The sequence below is a fragment of the Lynx canadensis genome, chromosome A2 (assembly GCF_007474595.2).
Source record: "Lynx canadensis isolate LIC74 chromosome A2, mLynCan4.pri.v2, whole genome shotgun sequence".
NCBI lineage: Eukaryota > Metazoa > Chordata > Mammalia > Carnivora > Felidae > Lynx > Lynx canadensis.
The window spans coordinates 54,105,559-54,123,791 of record NC_044304.2 but is presented as its reverse complement, the minus strand read 5'-3'; the positions used below and the strand labels follow the sequence as shown (position 1 = coordinate 54,123,791).

Below are 18,233 nucleotides of genomic sequence, written 5' to 3'. Positions count from 1 at the left end.
TGGTGAAAGGTGCAGGTGTCACAGGGAGCAGGGAGGGAATGGGGTGGGGTGGGCATCCTTCTCAGCCTTTGAAGTCCCAGTGAGGGTCCTTAGACAGTGAGACTCATGTTTTGGGGTCAGATACTTGGATTTGGATCCTGGCTCTGCTGGTCCCAGCTGTGTGACCTGGGGGTGGCTGCTTCTCACCCTGAGCCTCAGTTTCCTCATCTGTCATGAGGGAAATGAGCCAGACCATCCCAGACTGTGGTCAGAGTCTGCTGTCCCCTGTGAAGCAGGTAGTGCCAGGATCCCCATTTCCCAGGTGAGGACGCTAAACCTCCAAGAGGGGAAACGACTGCCCCGAAGTCACACAGCTGCCCCTGGGCCAGCTGACCAGGAGCCCACATGACCCCTTGACCCAGGCCTCTTTACCCACCACCCTGCGCTGGGCACCACCTTCTCCCACCAGCCCTTCCCTGCTCGGGGCTTAGATCATAGCATCTAGCCCAGGCTCTGGAGCACAGTAGGTGCTCAATAGACGTTTGAAGGAGTAGAAATAAACCAAGTGTCTGCCGGGTGCCTGGGGCAAGGGCAGGAGCAGGTCGGAGACTGAGCAGGGGCCAGGCTGCCTGGGCAGACCCTACCCAGAGGTCACCTGGGACAGGTGATGTCTTGGGCTGGAACAGAGCCTGTGGGAGCCTGGGAAGAGAGTAATTTTAATTTGGTGTGTGGAGGGCATTTGAGAAACTCTTCCAGAAGAGGCCCTGGGAGGACAGATCCTGGCTGAAAGTGGAGGAAGAGAAATACTCCAGCAGGGAGCACAGCGTGGATAAAGGCCTACAGGCTGGAATGCTTGTGTTGGGTTGAATGGGTGGAAATGAGCCTGGCGGAGTAAGTTGGGGTTGGTTGTCGGGGCCTTGAATACCAGAACAAGTTTATTCCGTAAGCAGGCGGGAGCTACCAAAGGTTTGGAGCCTACAGAGAAGGCCAGGCAGTAGGAGGCCCAGGGAGACATCTAAACTACTGGTCCCAAGTCAGGGCCTGGCAGGGCCTTAGACAAGGCAATGTGTTGGAAGTGTGAGGGGCCAGCTGAAAAAGAACAAAGTTTGATGGGGCTCTTGTGGACATTGTCTGTCCTCAGGAGGACATGCAGAGGGACTCTCAGAGCCAGAGAAGCTTCCAGGCCTCAGCTGGTCCTGGTCTTCCTCCTGCCAGGACCGTGGACCCCACCCTCTAGCCTCATCCTTGGACTGTGGGGTCAGATAGGCCTGGGCTTGCACTGTGACCCTGAAGTGTCTTCATTTTATGACTCTCACCAAGTCTGTAGCCTCTCTGGGCCTCCATCTCCTCATCTGTGAAATGGGCACAAGAGGGGAGGCATGAGAAGTGTGGCCCCATCAGCACTTCGCAGGCATCTTCTCCATCTGTGCTTACCACCGTCCCGAGGGGCGGGTGCCGTCATTAGTCCTAGTAGGTCAGGAAGCCGAGGCTCCCAGAGGGGAAGTGACAACCTGTACGTTTGTACAGCACGTAAATGTCAAAGCTGGAATTCAAACCCACATCCCTGCTCTTAGGCATGATGCCAGACAGCTGCCCAGAGAATCTTTTGTAAAGTGTAAGGTCTGCATGTATTCCCAGGGCGGGATGTGATGGAGAAGATCAGTCAGGGAGGGAGTTCCTGGTGGGGCCACAGCAGAGGCAAAGGTGGAGAGGCCAAAGCCACCACCCCCCTTATATGTCTGTGATTTCCCACCAGTCCTAGAAGGTCTGCAATAAGATGAGGCTGAGACCCCAAGCCTGAGTCAGATCCCCACCTCCAGGGGCATATCCCCTGCCGTGGGCACCCTCCCAGTGCCCCATCACCCTGACGGCCACGTCCCACCCCCACAGATCAACCTGAACGAGAGCATGCAGGTGGTGAGCAGGCGGGTGGTGACGGTGGCCTACGGGGAGCCTGTGCACCACGTCATGCAGTTCGACCCAGCAGACCCCGGTTACCTTTATCTGATGACGTCCCATCAGGTAAGGCCAGAGCCCTGGCCTGACGGGGTCCCAGGACACGTGGGCTTTCTTCCTCTCTGCCTCCCACCAGGGGCGCCTTCCCTTCCCACGCCTTCCCTGTGTACACATCACCTCTGCAGGGAAGCCCTGTTTCCCCTAATTTCCCCTGTTGAAGCGTCGAGCCTCAATTTCCCCGGCCTCTCGTGGCCCTCGCCACTGCCGATTCCCCGGGCAGAGGCCGGCAGCCCCGCTGAGCTGGGCCCTCCCCTCTGCCTCTAGATGGCCAGGGTGAGAGTCGCCGCCTGTGCTGTGCACGCCACCTGCGGGGACTGCGTGGGTGCAGCCGACGCCTACTGTGGCTGGTGTGCCCTGGAGACACGGTGAGGCTCCCGGGGGCAGAGGCTGGGTGTGGGCAGCTGCAGTGGGGCCAGGGGCCCGCCGGGGTCCTGACCTGTGCCATGCCGCACCAGGTGCACCCTGCAGCAAGACTGCGCCAACTACAGCCAGCAGCATTTCTGGACCAGTGCCAGCGAGGGCCCCAGCCGCTGTCCCGCCATGACTGTCCTGCCTGCAGAGATCGACGTGCACCAGGAGTATCCAGTGAGTCCCGGGGGAGCTGGGACTCAGCTCGGGGTGGGGAGGGGACACAGGGTGGGGAGCTGCCCTTCACCTGGCCCCCAAGCCCTGAGAGGTAGAGACTCCTGCCCCCAGTGCCCCTGGGACCTGGAGGCAAGGAATGAGAATGACTGGGCTTTACTGAGCACTTACTGAGTGCCCACACTTGCCGTGTGCATGATGTCCACCTGTGTTGGTCCTTATACAACTCTGTGAAGTGGATGCTCTTAACATCCCCGTTTTTCAGAGGAGGAAATTGAGGCACCGAGAGGTAAAGTGACTTGCTCATGGTCATACAGCTAGGGAGGAGCAGAGCTGGGATTTGAACTCAACAGAGGCAGGCTCCAGAGTCTCAAGAGGGAGGGAGCAAGTTGGAGGATACAAGGAGAGTCAGTGCCCAACCCCCTGCCTCTTCCCGGGCCCGGTACAGGTAGGGGTCAGAGGGACCACCAAGTGCCAGGCTGCTATTTCTTGTGCTCGGAAACAGATCAGATGAATCTGCAGTGTGGAGGCAGGGACTCCCTGCCTCGCCTGAGCTCAGGAAGGCCTGGAGCTGCCACAGCCCCCTCCCCACCCATAGCAGGCAGTCTGGGGAGGGCTGAGGGACAGGCAGGCCTGGGCCCCACTCAGCCCTGCCCTCAGTGACCTCCCTGCGGCTGGCTATCCTCACCTATCAACAGTGGGGAGATGGTGGTTCTAATGGGCCAGGTGGGGTCTGGGACTCCTCTGCACCCACTCCGCACTCTGTATCACAGAGCCCTTCACATGTTTTATGTCCACAAGCAGACCAGGCACAGGTTTGTCCATACATCCATTCATTTATTCGTTCATCACATAGATCATTGAGCACCTACTATGTGCTAACAGCAGTTCTAGACTCTGGGGACACAGCAATGAACAAGACAGAAAAAGCCCTGGTCCTTGAGCAGCTGACATGCTTGTGGAGCGAGAGAACGTGCAAGATAGGATGGCAAGATGGTGAAAAGTACTGTGGGGAAAAGGGTGCAGAAGAGAGAGAGGGGTGGGGAATGAGTGGCGGAGTGTCGACATTTTAGACGAGGCTGGAGCTAGGCCCATGGTGCAGATGTTACATTTGAGCAAAGATGAAGTAGGTGAGTTAGGTGGGTATCTGGGAAGAGTGTTCTGGGCCAAGGGAACTGCCAGTGCAGAGGCCCTGAGGTGAGAACAGATTGGTAGATTTGAGAGAATATTAGGAGATGAGGTCAGAGAAGTCCCAGGGACCAGATGACTCAAAGCCTCCTTGACTACTGTAAGATGGTCATTTTCATTTTGCAGATGAGGAAACTGAGGCCTAGTGAGCCCCATGTAGGATATAGCCCTCTGGCCTGGAGTCCTGGCCACCTGTCACCCCTTCTCCCAGGGTTGCTAGAGTGGGGGCTGGGCCCCGAGGGGAAAGGCCTGCTCCCACTCTCCAAGCTGAGGGTCCCTGGCCCCCAGGGCATGATCCTGCAGATCTCGGGCAGCCTGCCCAGCCTCAGTGGCATGGAGATGGCCTGTGACTATGGGAACAACATCCGCACTGTGGCCCGGGTCCCGGGCCCTGCCTTTGGCCACCAGATCGCCTACTGCAACCTCCTGCCAAGGGACCAGTTCCCGCCCTTCCCGCCCCACCAGGGTAAGCACCGCACTCACTGGGCTGTGAGTACAGCCCTGAAGGGGTGTAATGGAATGTCAGGCATGGGGGTCCTGATATCACAGCCTCTGAGGTCAGGGGAGACTCCCCTTTGTCCTTCTCTCCCTGGTTCCCCTGGTCCATTCTAGATCACGTGATTGTTGAGATGTCTGTGAGGGTCAACGGGCGGAATATCGTCAGGGCCAATTTCACCATCTACAACTGCAGCCGCATCGGACAAGTGTATCCACACACAGCGTGAGTGGGTCAGGGTGCTTGCCTCTGGGTGGTGGGAGGAGGAACAGGGAAGGGTCTCTGCTCTCAGGAAGGCCCTTGGAAGAAAAACAGTGGTGTGCTAGAGGCAGATAGGGCCCTCGCTTGTTCATTTTCTGGCTCATTTATGTGCAGCAAACTCTTTTATCACCCTAACCTGGCTTCTGTGGGCATTCAAGCTGCAGGGGCAGAGAGAAGTGCTTTGATTACCCTTAATTTAGTCTCCTAAAGGCCCTGCTTGTCTATATCCTCCTTGCATGCCTCTCATAGCAGGGAGCTCAGTATCTTCAAAGTGCCCCACCCTCTGATGATGATGGTGGTGAAGGAAGACCTTTCTCCCCAGGGCCGGGATCTGCCTCTTAGGTCCCAGTTCCTGGGGGCAGGGGTGAAATGAAGGGTGGGCATCCGAGTGTCTGAAACGCTCCTTGTCTCCCAGCTGCACCAGCTGCCTGTCAGCACAGTGGCCTTGTTTCTGGTGCACCCAGCAGCATGCCTGTGTCTCCAACCAGTCACGGTGTGAGGCCTCACCGAATCCCGTGGTAAGTTAGGCCTGGGTGGAATGCCCTCTGCCTGTTTCATTACTTTTTTTTTTTTTTAATATGTTGAGAACATTTCCACATCATTAAATTTTCTTCCTGGCACCAGATTTAACAGCTGTGCTGGGCTCATCACATAACAGCACATTTAACCAATCCCCTGTTGTTGGATGTACCGATCACTTCCCATTTCTTTTTTGTGTTCTGATATAGACAGGGCATGGCGTGCGTCCTTGATTATTCCCTGGAGACGAACTCCTAGAAATGGCATATTGGGGTGAAAGCGTGGCCACATTTTTACATCTTTGACTCAACTGCCTCCAGAAAGCCTGAGCCAGTTTTAACTCCCACCTGTAGTAGGAGGGCTCCTTTCTACACACCGTGTCAGTACTGGCTAGTTTGAAATTTTACCTGTAACATTTTCAACAACCCTGCGGGCTCAGGGCAGTTGTCCCTGAGGCCAGGAAATACCAGACTGGGACCTTGAATCTAAGCCCCGCTGGCTTGGCGCCCATGTTCTCCTTCCTTCCCAAGATCAGGAGGTGGGCTGAAAGGCCCCTGGCTTGGTCTCCCCATGGGTGCTGGGGACCCTGGAGCAGGTGATGCCATGGCTGTCCCTGAGCAGAGAAGGTGAGCTGGTCTCAGGAGCCACACGCTCCCAGGTCCTGTTGCTTATGCTGGTCCCGTGAGCTCTATAGGCTGATTCTCCGCTGGCCAGGATCCAGGCCCTCCCTGGTGCTGTGGGATGGCTGGATTGAATCAATTACACCAGGGTGGGCGTGGCGGGGAGAGTTGGCGGACGGGGAGAAGTACAAATGGAAATGCCACATACCTTGCGCCTGGTTGGTTTCTGCCGTGTGTTCACTTGCAGGGTGGCCTTCTGCCATTGCCCCAAAAGCTTCTAAGGCCATCCTAGCCTTACCAGGGATGACCAAATGAGGCTTTGGCTGGGGCGGTGATGCTCAGCCAGGTGGGATGGCTACACTGGGGTGGGAGAGGGTGTCGAGGTTCTGAGACTACAGCTCATCCCCTCTCAGACCTGGCTGCTGGAGCCTCTGTCTTGTATCAGGGCTGTGAGGGGTCAGGGTGAGGCACTGAGTCCCTGCCTGAGGCTCCTCTCCCCAGGAAGGAGATGCTCCCGCCCACTTTCCAGATGGGACAACTGAGGTAGCAAATAGGGTCCTGGGGGCACTGCTTCCTAGCATGTGTCCCAGGGAAGCGGGCCCAGTCCCCAGAGCATCTGAACCCCCAGCCTCTTGGCTCTGGGCTCAGAGAATCTCATCAGGAACCCTCCAAGCAGGTACAGATCAGTGTTCAGATGCTAAGGAGGGGCTCCATGGCCCACACCTGGAGCCCTCTCGTCTCTGCACCTCCTGCCTAAGCCTCTGAACTGCTTTGAAGAAGGGTCATCCAGGAGCTTACCTCAAAGAACCGAGACAATAATGTGGGGCTTCTGGCCCTGGGAGAGAGATCCAGTGGAGTCTGTGTGGCCAAACCATAGAGGAGGCCCCTGGGCCCCTGTGTTGGAGTCCGGGCCAAGCAGGAGTCCTGCTCTTTTTTAGGGTCCACATCTTCTAGCCCCCAGCCCAGGGCTGGGTACACAGAGGGGCTCAATAAATGTGAAACATGAAGCATTCGTGCTGGCAGCCTGATGGCTGTTGAGGAGGACCCACAGGCTCAACACGGTTATCCAGCATTTATTGGGCACCCTTTGTATGACTGGGTCTGTAGCAGGCACTGGGAAGGAACCCAGTTAGACATAGTTCTGCCCTCCCCATCATGAGCCAAGGGCCTGAGGTGTGAGTTGTAGCTGTGTGATCCTGGTCAAGCTCCTGAACCTCTCTGTGCCTGTTTCCCCATCTCCTATTTTACTTACTGTGTAATTGTACATTTTACTACTATAAAATGGCCTTACTTTGCTGTGCTGGGAGTCTTGAATTGCACCTGTGAGGCACCAACTCCATATGTGGCACATAGTAGGTACTCATTAAAAGGCCACTATCCTTCTCAGGAGCGGGTGGCTACTTTGCTGGGTGGGCCAGGGAGCACTTCTCTGGGAGGGGGACTTTTGTGCAGGGTCCTGACAGATGCATAGGAGCTCAGTCTAGAGGTGTTTCTGAGGCAGCACCCCATAAGCCATCTCCCCCAGGTCTGCAGCTCTGGGGGCCAGGAGCTGGAGCGGTGGGCCCAGAGAGAGTCTGTCTTAGAGGATTATGGTAATCTAGCAGGAACTGGGATTGGAGCCCCAGAGAGGGTCTGTCTTAGAGGACTATGGTAATCTAGCAAGAGAAGAGGCAGCCCCCTCCCCAGGCCTGCAGAAGTCTCTGACTGATACTTAAGGTGGCATTTATTTATGTCTCTGTTAGGCCTGCAGGTGACATGTTTCTGGTCAGGTGGTGGACAGGGGAGTTTGCACATCTGCCTGCACCCCTCGAGAGCTGGGAGGAGACAGTAGGACTTGGGTTAGGCCAGGGAGGTGTCCCTGGGGAGGTGCTAGGGGCTGAGTTTCCTGTCACTAGGGAGTCTCCTGCACTTCCCTAGTGCAGAAGGAGGATGTGGAGGAGTGGAGGGTGCCAGGAAGAGGGTGCGGTGTTTTAGAGGAGGGGAGGAGAGATAGGACAGTAGGCCCCCTTCCTGGGGAGCCTGGCGTGGATGCCACCGTGAAATTGGACTTCATTCGGAGCCAGTGGGGAGAGTGGTTTGGTAGGAACAAGGGGCAGTTTAGGGGGCTGTGAGGATGCAGAACAGTAGAAAGGGACTGGGCAAGATGGGTTTAGGGTCTGGGCCAGCCATGCTGGATTGGGACATCAGTTCTTGACCCTTGAATGTGGGAGAGACAGTGAGAGAGTCTGTGAGTCCCAGTGTGGGTACAGGTGAGGTCCTCTGTGAACCAGCACCCACTGGGCTCCTGTCCGGGTTGATTGTGGCTTTTGGCACTGCTGACTCAGCAGCTGTCCTTATTCCTCTGCCTGCAGTGTGGTCGATTGGCCGTGGTTTCCTGAACCTGCAGGGTCTGCCCTGTGCTGCGCTCCAGCAAAGGGGAGAAGCCACTCAGCCTCCTTCTGAGGTGTCGATGGCTTGGCTTAGATGAGACAGGGAGGCCCCATCCTTTGGTTGCACTGGGGGAAACCCTAGTTCAAACTAGCCTTGGCCGCAACAGAATTAATTGACTCCTATGAGTGTGAAATCTGGGGCGGGGGGGGGGGCGGCGGCGGGGGAGAGAGGTGGTGGCATCACCTTCAGGTACAGCTGGATCCAGGAGTTCCGACCATGTTTTCAGGGCTCCCTGCCCCTCTGGTTGGGCTTCATGCTCTGGCAGCCCTCCCCCCTTGGTAGCAAGTTGACCTCAGCAGCTCCAGGCAGGCTCCTGATTTCCTGGCAGCCCCAGAACATAAGAAGAGCTTCTCTTTCTTATTGGTTCTATGGAAGTCCCAGAGTTGACTTTTGCTGGCTGCACTAGGGTCACGTACACTCTCTGAACCAATTGCTGAGTCCAGGGCAGGCCTGGGACACCAGCCTATCCCTGGGGCTAGGGAGTAGAGTCAGTCTTCCCAAACCACAGGCCTGTGGGGGAAGTTCCCCAAAGGCCAGGCCAGACTTGGAGGCAGATGGTGGGGGCTGGAGGCCAGCAGCAGACATACCAGCTGGCCCCGTGGAGGGTTAACCAATTCTGGGGGGAGGTACCAAAGGAGGGCAAAGGTGTGCCAGGACTCTTAGCCTTGGTCCACTCTGTAGAACGGGTACAAGCATCCAAAGCCATGGGATCATAGATAGGGATTAAGGAGAATGGGGGGGGTGGACCCTCAGAGATGCTTCCACGTCATTTCCTTGGGGGGGGGGGGGCTCATGTGGAAACTCCTGCTCTGACCCTCACCCCACAGCCCCTCCTGTCAGCCACTTACCCACTGGTGGGGTGGAGCTGGGAAGACAGAGCCAAAGAGCCCCCGGCCAGCTGCAAGGCAGAGCTGGCAGCAGCCATGAAAACTGATTGCAAACATGTGGGTTCCATTCCCTGAAATTCCATGGGGTTTACACACGAGCCTGCGGAAGATGGCAGCCCAGAGGCCAGAGGCTTGTGTGGGCTCACCCTGAGCTGGACACAAGCTCCTCCCTCCCAGCCCCGCAGGACGACGGTCAGCTCAGGAGGCCTCACCCGGGCCTAGCCATGTTGCTTCTCTGGCCGAGGCCTCTGTGATCCGCACCAGGCCCTGCTCCCCGGGAAACGGACCAGTCTAGGCGAGGTTTCTGGCCTGGTGGTCGGCAAACAGTCTGGACAACTAGAGGCCTCTTGTGCTGCCAGTTCCATCTTGGGCAAACTGCTCTGCTTCTCTGTGCCCCAATTTCCTAGTCTGTAAAATGGGTGTAATGATTATACTTAACTCAGAGGATTGTTGGGAGTTCGGATTTGGTGAATTAATACGGTGTGGTGTGCTTAGAATTGTCCAGGAGCACAGTGAGGGCTGTGTGAGCTGGTGACTATCTCTGATGTGGGCATGGTCATCATTTATTGTTACTGGCATCTCCTCAGGGTCCAGTGTTATGCCGAGCCCCCCAGGGTTCCCCTCAGGGAGCTCCCTGTCTGATTAGCAGTAAGGAGAAAAGACCCAGGGAGGCCTCCAAGTTCTATCCTCAGAGGCCTTTGCCCTGGCTGGCTGACCTCAAGGTGGACACACATGGATCATTGTGTTCCCAGCCAGACCTCTAGGCTGGGATGGTCAGCCCTTGGTATGGTGTGGCGGCTGCAGGGTCCCAATCTCCCCTTCTCTCAGGGTCTCAGCAGGTCAGGCTCAGAGTGTGAGGAGGCAGAACATGGCCCAGTGGGGCCCTCAGGTCTGAACAACAGTGCGGGGTGGGGGCTCCAGACTTGTAAGCTCAGAGAGGTCACTAGGTGGCATGGTGGGCACAGCCCTGCTTCCTGGTGTCTGTTTCTGGCCTGGGAGTCAGACAGTGGGAGTTCACAGACCAGCTCTGCCCTCTGACCGCAGGTACATCGCCATGTTTCTGAACCTCCAGCTCTTGCCTGCCCTCCCTCCCTAACTTTTTTCCTTTTTTAAATTTAAATGTTTATTTATTTTTGAGAGAGAGTGTGGGTGCTAGCACGAGCCGGGGAGGGGCACAGAGAGGGTGGGGGCGTGGGAGAGGATCTGAAGCAGAGAGCAGAGAGCCTGATGTGAGCTCAAACTCATGAGCCGTGAGATCATAACCTGAGCCAAAGTTGGACGCTCGGCTGAATGAGCCACCCAGGCACCCCTAACTTCTTTCCTTTTTTTTTTTTTTTTCAATGTTTATTTATTTTTGAGAGAGAGAGTGTGAGACAGGGGCAGAGAGAGGGGGACAGAGGATCTGAGGCGGGCTCTTTGCTGACAGCAGTGAGCCCAGTGTGGGGCTCAAACTCATGAACCGACCTGTGAGATCATGACCTGGGTCAAAGTCAGACGCTCAACCAACTGAGCCACCTGGCGCCCCTAACTTCTTTCCTTTTTCGAAGTGGCCCCTGCTCCACCAGGCCTCCGTGGCTGTACTGCCAATGTGAGAATGCTGATGCCCAGGCCTGCCCGGGACTCTTGGGGGGCTGGCGCCTCTGCCCGGAGGCTGGGACTCTCACCTGCAGAAGTGGGGAGAGGTGTGGAGCCTCGGGACACCAGGGTCCTCATAGCCTGTTTCCCGTGGGCTGTTCAGAAATTTGGAGTTCTTTTTCTGAATCATTTAACATGTGTCATCCTGGAAACCGCATTTCGGAGCTGGGCGTGGTCTCAGAGAATGGGTGCAGCCCCTCATTTTATAGCTGGGAAAGATGAGGCCCAGAGATGGGGAGGGGGGCCAGCCCTCAACCCCAGCCTCCTGACCTCCTCTGCAAAGTATGCCCTGGAACAGCCGTGGCGGGACTGGTTCCATCGCTGGGCAGGTTACATCATCGTGGAATGCTTCCGTTTCATCATCTATAAAATGGGGCCGATAAAGCCTGCCTGTAGGCTTGTCATGAGGGTCAAAAGAGACGGTGTGTGGGAGGCACTGGGCACATTGCCCTCGGTGGTGGCGGCTGCTGTGATTTTGTTACTGGTGTTTCCTCACTGTGCAGGCTGGCAAGTACTTCCCTGGGGAGGCAGGCTGCGACAGTAGGCTGGCTGGCATGGCCGTGAATCCTGTCTCTTCTGAAGTGCTCCCGCATCACCCTTACCTCGTTGTGTTTTGACTGCAGAGCCCTCAGGACTGCCCCCAGATCCTGCCCTCACGCCTGGCACCCATGCCCACAGGCAGCTTACAGAGCATCCCCGTGCATCTAGCCAATGCTGCCTTCCAGGTAGGTGGAGGCCAGGCCTGGGAGTGGGGGCAGGAGAATGCTGTTCTGGATGAGGACCCATGCTCTGGTCCCTCCACCCACACCTTGGTTTTGTTTCTCTGAGTTTCCAGATTCTGTTTGAGAGAGCCCCACTGTGTTTGCAGGGGGTTAGAGGAAAGGGAAGTGGATGGGGAGGGCCCAGCCCAAGGGACAGCAAGCTGCTAACAGCTCCTGAGGGAAACCCTGGCCAGGACCCCCAGACTCCCCTACTCTGTAAAGCTCTCCTGGCATAGCTGGGCTGCAGCCCATGGTTGGGCACTGTCCATGTCCTGCCGGCCCTACCCCCTAGGCTGACTTGTTATTCTGCACACATTTCCTCAGTTCATGGCTGACATGTCTTACCTGAAGAATGTCCAGACAACCCCTGTGCTGCCCTATTCCCCATTATCCAGATGGGAAAAATGAGATCCAGAAAGGAGAAGTAGATGACTCTAGGTACACGACGTAGGGCTTGACTTGCACCCTAGCACTGGACTCCTGAGAAAGTGCTCTTCCCTACAATCTGCCGTCACCTCTGCACCCACGCATGGGGAGGAGGAGATTCAGCTCCTTTCTGGGTCCCTCCTGGAAGAGCATCTTGGTGGGAAGCGTTGACGAGTTCTGGAAGTGTGCCAGCCATCCCCCTCCCCAGCTCCTAGGGACTCGCCATCTGTTGCTTCCAAGGGGGAGCGAAGGCCTGTGACAGCTGTCGCACGTGGGGGCCACGTGCCAGGCATCTGGGATGTGTCAGGCAGCCTTGTGGCTGGGGCTGGAGCTCTGTGTGGGCAGTGCCCTCAGCCCTCAGACTCCCTCCTGCAGTGGTTGGAACAGAGCCTCAGGAGTATGAAGGGGCCTGGTCTGGTATGAAGGGCGGTGCTGCTCCCTGGGGCTACAGGAGCCTGGCGTGGGGAGGCCCAAGCCCTGGGTTCGGGTCCCGTAACCAGGAGGCATGTGTCTGCCCCCAGTGTGCCTCAGTGATCCTGGCCCTCGACCTGCTTCTAGAACACTAAGGGCAGGAAGGGGCAGAGCCCCCTTCCTGTTTGCTGAGCCTGTACTCTGGGGAGCCTCAGGACAGGCTGGGCCTGCTATGCTGAGTGGCTGAAGCCTGAGCTGACCCACCTTCTGGCTCAGCATGGGCAAATGTGCTTGCAGCCCTGTCAATAGCCACCTTCCTGTGTTAGCTTCAGAGTGAAGCGGGAGAGGGGGTAGGCCAGAGGGGAGGGGTGTGCTGACCTGCTTTCTCCTCAGGGTGTCACATGTGCTAACAACAGGGACATAAACAGGAAGTCCTGCCACGAGGCTGGACTAATACACATGAAACCTGAGTTTGTTCAGTCAGCAAATATTTATTGATACTGTTCCCTGGAGGCCTGTGTTGGGCAAGATAAGACTGGGGAGTTGGGGCCTGTGTATTTAAGTCAACAAACATTTATTGAGCACCTCCTGCATACTAACAGCCAGCGTATATTAGTCACCCACAGTGTGCAACCCACTAAAGATACATGATCTCGTTTCCCCAGCAACCCTGCAGAGTAGGAATGTGTGTTTCCATTGCAAAATTTAGGAAACCAAGGCTCAGAAAGGAGAGCCACTTGCACAGGGTTGCACAGCTAGGAAAGGCAGAAGGTAGGATTCAAACCGATGGAACCTGAGCTCTTTTACTGCCACCCACTGCCCTTGGAGGTGTCACAGGGGCTGAGACCCAACCCTAACCCTTCCCAGTGGGTGGCAAGACCAGTGTAAAAAGAGCCTGGGCAGGGAGATAAGGGTGGTCCTCAACATACAGCGTGCAGGCAGGCTTTAGGAGCCTCCTAGAGCCCCTAACATGCACCCAAATATTCATTGCTAAATGAATGAATGAATGATCAAATGAGGGGCACCCACCTGATTTAAGGGGGCTCTGGGAAGTCTTTGGAACATGAGACAATTTGAGCTGGATGCTGAGGGCTGTGTTGTGTTTTGCTGGGTGGCTAAAGGGGAGACAAGTTGTTTGGGTAGGAGGAACAGCCGGGACAAAGGCCCAGGGGCAGGGCAGCCTGTGCCATGTCCAAGAGTGTCCTGCTGTGGCTGGGGCATCGGCCCTGGGGGACAGAGGTGGGGGGTAGTAAGAGTCAAAGAACAGGTGGGGTCTTACTGGGATGAACCTTGAATGGCAGTCATGCTAAAGAATTGGATTTTTATGAGCCGGGTAAAAGGCCGTTGGTTTAGGCCATCGGGAGATATTGGTGAAGCTTTTAGTCGCATGGGGAGCAACAGGTTCCAGGTGTTCATGTACTCCTTGCCTCCCTCCTTCCATCATTGGACCTGAAGGCCAGGAAGGACATTCTGGAGGAGTAGGGGCCTGATAAAAGGGCTCAGCCCACTACTCTGGGCAGCAGTCCATGACAAGTTGGAGTTAGAGAGCAGTGGGTGCTGATCTGCCTCTCCTCAGCAACCCCATTTCTCCTAGGGTGCAGCCCTAGAATGTAGCTTTGGGCCGGAGGAGATCTTTGAAGCCGTATGGGTGAATGAATCTACTGCACACTGCAACCAAGTGGTGGTAAGTGATGTGGCTCTGGGCGGGGGGGGGGGGGGGGGGGGGGGGCGGGCGGTAGGAAGGCCTGCATAAGTCCAGACGCTATACTCCTTCCTTCCCACCTTATCCCCCTCCTCCTTTTGATCCCCTTATCCTCAACAGCCCTGCCCTCTTCTGTCTCCATGACATGCATCCCCTCCCCCCAGCAGAGACCTAGACACCACTCACACCCCTCATGCTCTTTCTTGTCCTTTTGCAGCTGCACACGACCCAGAAGAGCCAGATGTTTCCACTCAGCCTCCAACTAAAGGGGCAGCCAGCCCGATTCTTGGACAGCCCTGACCCCATAACAGGTGGGAGCCCCTACGGCCCTATGGCCACTGGGGATTCAGCCTTAATGGGTGGGGCTCTACCTTGAGGGACTTATCCAGTGCCCACCGCACAGTCACAGATGTCCCGCCCTGTGTTTCCCTAACACACAGGGTCTCAGATCCCAGCCTTGCCGTTCTGTACCTGGTCACTCAGTTCTTATTCATTGAACAGCTATTGTGGGCTGGACATCTGTATGCCGATGGCTGTGCAGCTTCAGGCGCTTGCTTGGCCTTCTGTTTCTCAGCCATGTGACATGAGGCACAGGCCCTTTTACAGAAAGCTTGGTGAGGATTTGCTGAGACGATGCACACAGATCTTACAGTTGTGACTGGGGCACAGTCAGCACGCCCCAAATGGCGATTGGTGTCCTTACTGTTATTATACATATTGAATCAATTCTTTAAGAGTCTGTCTATTCATGGGGAGCCTCAGATATCCCTAGTGGATATGGCACCACCATCCGCCCCCCTGTCCCCACCATGAAGGTCCCAGAGACAGACTCTAGAAGAACCAACCTGCATACCCAAGACCCTGAAGAACCCTCCCAGCACTCCTGCTTGGGCCACTCCGAGGGTCTGAGGCCCTGGTGCCCACTGCCCACATTGCTCAGTGATCCCCTAGCATCCCAGAGCCCCACTGGTGGGTAAACAGACCCACCCAGGCCTGGGTGTGAATCTCGGGCCTGCCGCTCACAGGCTTTGTGACCTTGAGCAAGTCAGTCCTCCCCTCTGAGCCTCGGTCTCTTACCTGTCAAATGGGGCTAATAAAGAGCTCCTGCTGGGGTGCCTGGGTGGCTCAGTCAGTTAAGCATCTGACTTTGGCTCAGGTCATGATCTCCCAGTTCATGGATTCAGGCCCCACGTTGGGCTCTGTGCTGATGGCTTGGAGCTTGGAGCCTGCTTTGGATTCTGTGTCTCCTCCTCTCTCTGCCCCTCCCCTGCTCATGGTCGGTCGGTCTCTCTCTCTCTCTCTCTCTCTCTCTCTCTCTTTCTCTCAAAAATAAACATTAAAAAATTTTAAAAACCCCAAACAAACAAAGAGCTCCCACCTGGTAGAATCATGGTGTGGACAGATACTATTAATGAGGCTGTGGCTGCACTGTGCTTAGCAAAGGCTCTGGGGAGTTTGGAGAACCAGAACCCACCTCTGGGTGATGGTGAGTGAATGCAAAGGGCACAGTGGTGACGGGGGGTGCTGACCCATGCTGTCTCTGTGTCTCTCCCAGTGGAGGTCTATAACTGCGCCATGGGCAGCCCTGACTGTTCTCAGTGCCTAGGCCGGGAGGACCTGGGACATCTGTGTGTGTGGAGTGACGGCTGCCGCCTGCGAGGGCCCCTGCAGCCCCTGCCTGGCACCTGCCCCGCCCCCGAGATCCGCGCGGTAAGCACCCCCACCCACGGAGGCCTGTCGCACCCGCATGCCTGCGTGTGCGACACACAGCGCCCCACACGGGCTCTCAGACCTGTGACACACGTGCTTGCACATAACCAGCCGTATGCATGCAGGATCACCTGGGGAGCGCCTGCTGGGTGCCAGGGCCGCTGGGTGCTGGAGACACAGCAGTGAACAAAGTGCCACCCCAACACGGAGCTAATGTTTTAGTGGGGGAGGAGGGTGGGCAGTAATAAGTAAGGAAATAAATAATTTATATATAGAAGGCGATAAGTGCTATGGAGAAAAATAGAGTGAAGCAGGGAGTCTGGGCCGGAAAAGATGCTAGCGCTAGTCTCTAGTTGTTTTCTTTTCATGTTTATTTTTGAAAGAGAGAGAAAGAGAGGGAGCAAGCAAGGGAGGGGCAGAGACAGAGGGGGACAGAGGATCTGAAGCGGGCTCCGTGCTGACAGCAGACAGCCCAATGTGGGGCTCGAACACACAAACCGTGAGACTGTGACCCGAGCCGAAGTCGGACGTGTAACTGACAGAGCCCCCCAGGTGCCCCCAGCCTCTAGTTTTTATGGTGAGGTCGGGGAAACCCTGCTGGTATGGTGATAAGTGAGGCCGGCAATCACAACCGAGCCTGAGTTTTAGCTAAGACGAAGTCCGGCGGAAGGATTCTCATTGGCGTAGGCTGGGTCAGGTGCCCATCCCTGACCCAGTCAGCTCTGGCTGGGTTGCGAGATCATGTGGTCAGACATGGCCACTGGGAGCAGACTGCGTTGTCCACAGAAGCCCCCACCCTCCGCAGGTGTCATTGACTTTGCACACTCACATCCCCAGACCCATGTGGGCACATCCTCACTGGCAGCCCCCGTGACCTGTCCAGTGAGCAGCGGCCCCCACCCCCTCAGAGCCTCCGTACCTCCTCCTGAGCAGCAGGTGTACGTGCACTTGCCTGGGTGTGTGCAGCAGTGGGTGGGGAAAGCTGCTGACGTCCCAGCCTCAGAACATCATTCGTCCTCTGGTCACCTGGCAGATTGAGCCCCTGAGTGGCCCCTTGGACGGCGGGACCCTGTTGACCATCCGAGGCAGGAACCTAGGCCGGCGGCTTAGCGACGTGGCCCATGGCGTGTGGATTGGCAGCGTGGCCTGTGAGCCACTGGCTGACAGATACACTGTGTCGGAGGAGTGAGTAGTGGCAGTCCCCAGGGCTGTTCTGAATGACCTCTAGCGTCCCCCCCGCCCCTCCCAACAGTGCCAACCACAGCTCTGCCCTCCCCTCTCCCCTCTGCCTTCCCACCCTCCTCAGCACCCTGCCACTCACTAGAAGTGGCACAAGGTCTTCCAGACCTTGTTGAAGCCATTACCCACCCCTGTGCATTCCGCCCTTTTCTACTCTGGACGCTTCTCCATATCCTTCAAGTTCCCACTTCAACACCTGCTGCTCTGGGAGGCCCTCCCAGGTTCCCCCAGAACAGCCGGACTTCCATAGAAGCCTTGCATTGATTTTTTTTAAAAAAGCAACAAAAACCTTGTAGTTAACAAAGTGTGGGGCTGCTGGTGTGGTGCAGAGGTCTGAGCCTACCGCTGTGGGGCCTGGCCCAGAGGGGCTGTAGAAAAGCAGGGGGTGAGCTGATTTCCTTTGCTGGGGGAGCTGTAAGTCAGGCTTGCAGAAAAGCTATCAGTCTACCAGCCCAACAAATGTCCTCATGGTTGGAGAATGTTCAGATCCCAAGAGACCATCTTATCTCACCCCTTTGTCACATAGTTGTAGAATTGTGGGAAAGTCAGGCGGGGCGGGCAGGGGAGGTGGGTAGTCCTGGGGAAGAGCCTGGCATCAGGGTGACATCGGGGTTTCAGAGTGGCTGTTTTCCAGCTGATAGGGAATGGTTTCAGTATTTTGATGTAGGTGATGCCATTGGCTGTCCCAGCCAAATGGCAGTCCCAGCTGTGAGTCGGAGAGGCGGGAAGCTGAGGGCAAGGGTGGAGAGCCCACATACCCTCGGGGTATAGCCGGGGTGGGGGGGGTAGTATCATTCAAGAGAGAACCCAGGTGCTGCTTACCCAGCCCCTGAGACCCTCCAGCTGCTCTCCTGACCCAAGCTACCTCCCCCCAGGATTGTGTGCGCTACAGGGCCAGCCCCAGAGGCATTCTCAGACGTGGTGACGGTGAACGCCTCTAAAGAGGGCAAGTCACGGGAGCGCTTCTCCTACGTGGTAAGGGAGGCTGAACCCACTCTCCTGCCCACCCCACCAGACACACACCTGGGGGGTGGCCTGAGGCCTGACCCCCTGTCTTCCTCCTCACAGCTGCCCCAGGTTCAATTCCTAGAGCCTGACAAGGGCCCCAAGGCAGGGGGCACCAGGATCACAATCCACGGGAGCGACCTCCATGTGGGCTCCGAGCTCCAAGTCCTGGTGAACGACACAGAGCCCTGCACGGAGCTCGTGTAAGCCCCTGGGCCTGGGCCACCCCTTCCTGCCCAGGGAAACTGGAGGGCTGGGGGCTGGAAGGGTGGAATGACATCCTTGCACCAAGCATCACTCGGGTTTTCACCAGCTGTGTCCCTTCGGCCAAGCCCCTTCCCTTCTCTGAGCCTCAGTTTCCTTATC

The 18,233-nt window shown here is 56.7% G+C and overlaps 1 protein-coding gene across 1 annotated transcript in view; it reads left to right on the top strand.

Annotated features, from left to right (window-relative positions):
• PLXND1 (plexin D1) overlaps positions 1 to 18,233 on the top strand; it is a 61,798-nt gene that overhangs the window by 20,853 nt on the left and 22,712 nt on the right. The window contains exons 3-15 of the mRNA XM_030307463.1: positions 1,870 to 2,001; positions 2,260 to 2,360; positions 2,451 to 2,580; positions 4,054 to 4,231; positions 4,378 to 4,486; positions 4,938 to 5,040; positions 11,237 to 11,338; positions 13,806 to 13,895; positions 14,131 to 14,224; positions 15,469 to 15,623; positions 16,657 to 16,808; positions 17,738 to 17,837; positions 17,931 to 18,070. Coding sequence (XP_030163323.1) covers positions 1,870 to 2,001; positions 2,260 to 2,360; positions 2,451 to 2,580; positions 4,054 to 4,231; positions 4,378 to 4,486; positions 4,938 to 5,040; positions 11,237 to 11,338; positions 13,806 to 13,895; positions 14,131 to 14,224; positions 15,469 to 15,623; positions 16,657 to 16,808; positions 17,738 to 17,837; positions 17,931 to 18,070 — 1,586 coding nt within the window. The remainder of the gene's footprint in view (positions 1 to 1,869; positions 2,002 to 2,259; positions 2,361 to 2,450; positions 2,581 to 4,053; positions 4,232 to 4,377; positions 4,487 to 4,937; positions 5,041 to 11,236; positions 11,339 to 13,805; positions 13,896 to 14,130; positions 14,225 to 15,468; positions 15,624 to 16,656; positions 16,809 to 17,737; positions 17,838 to 17,930; positions 18,071 to 18,233) is intronic.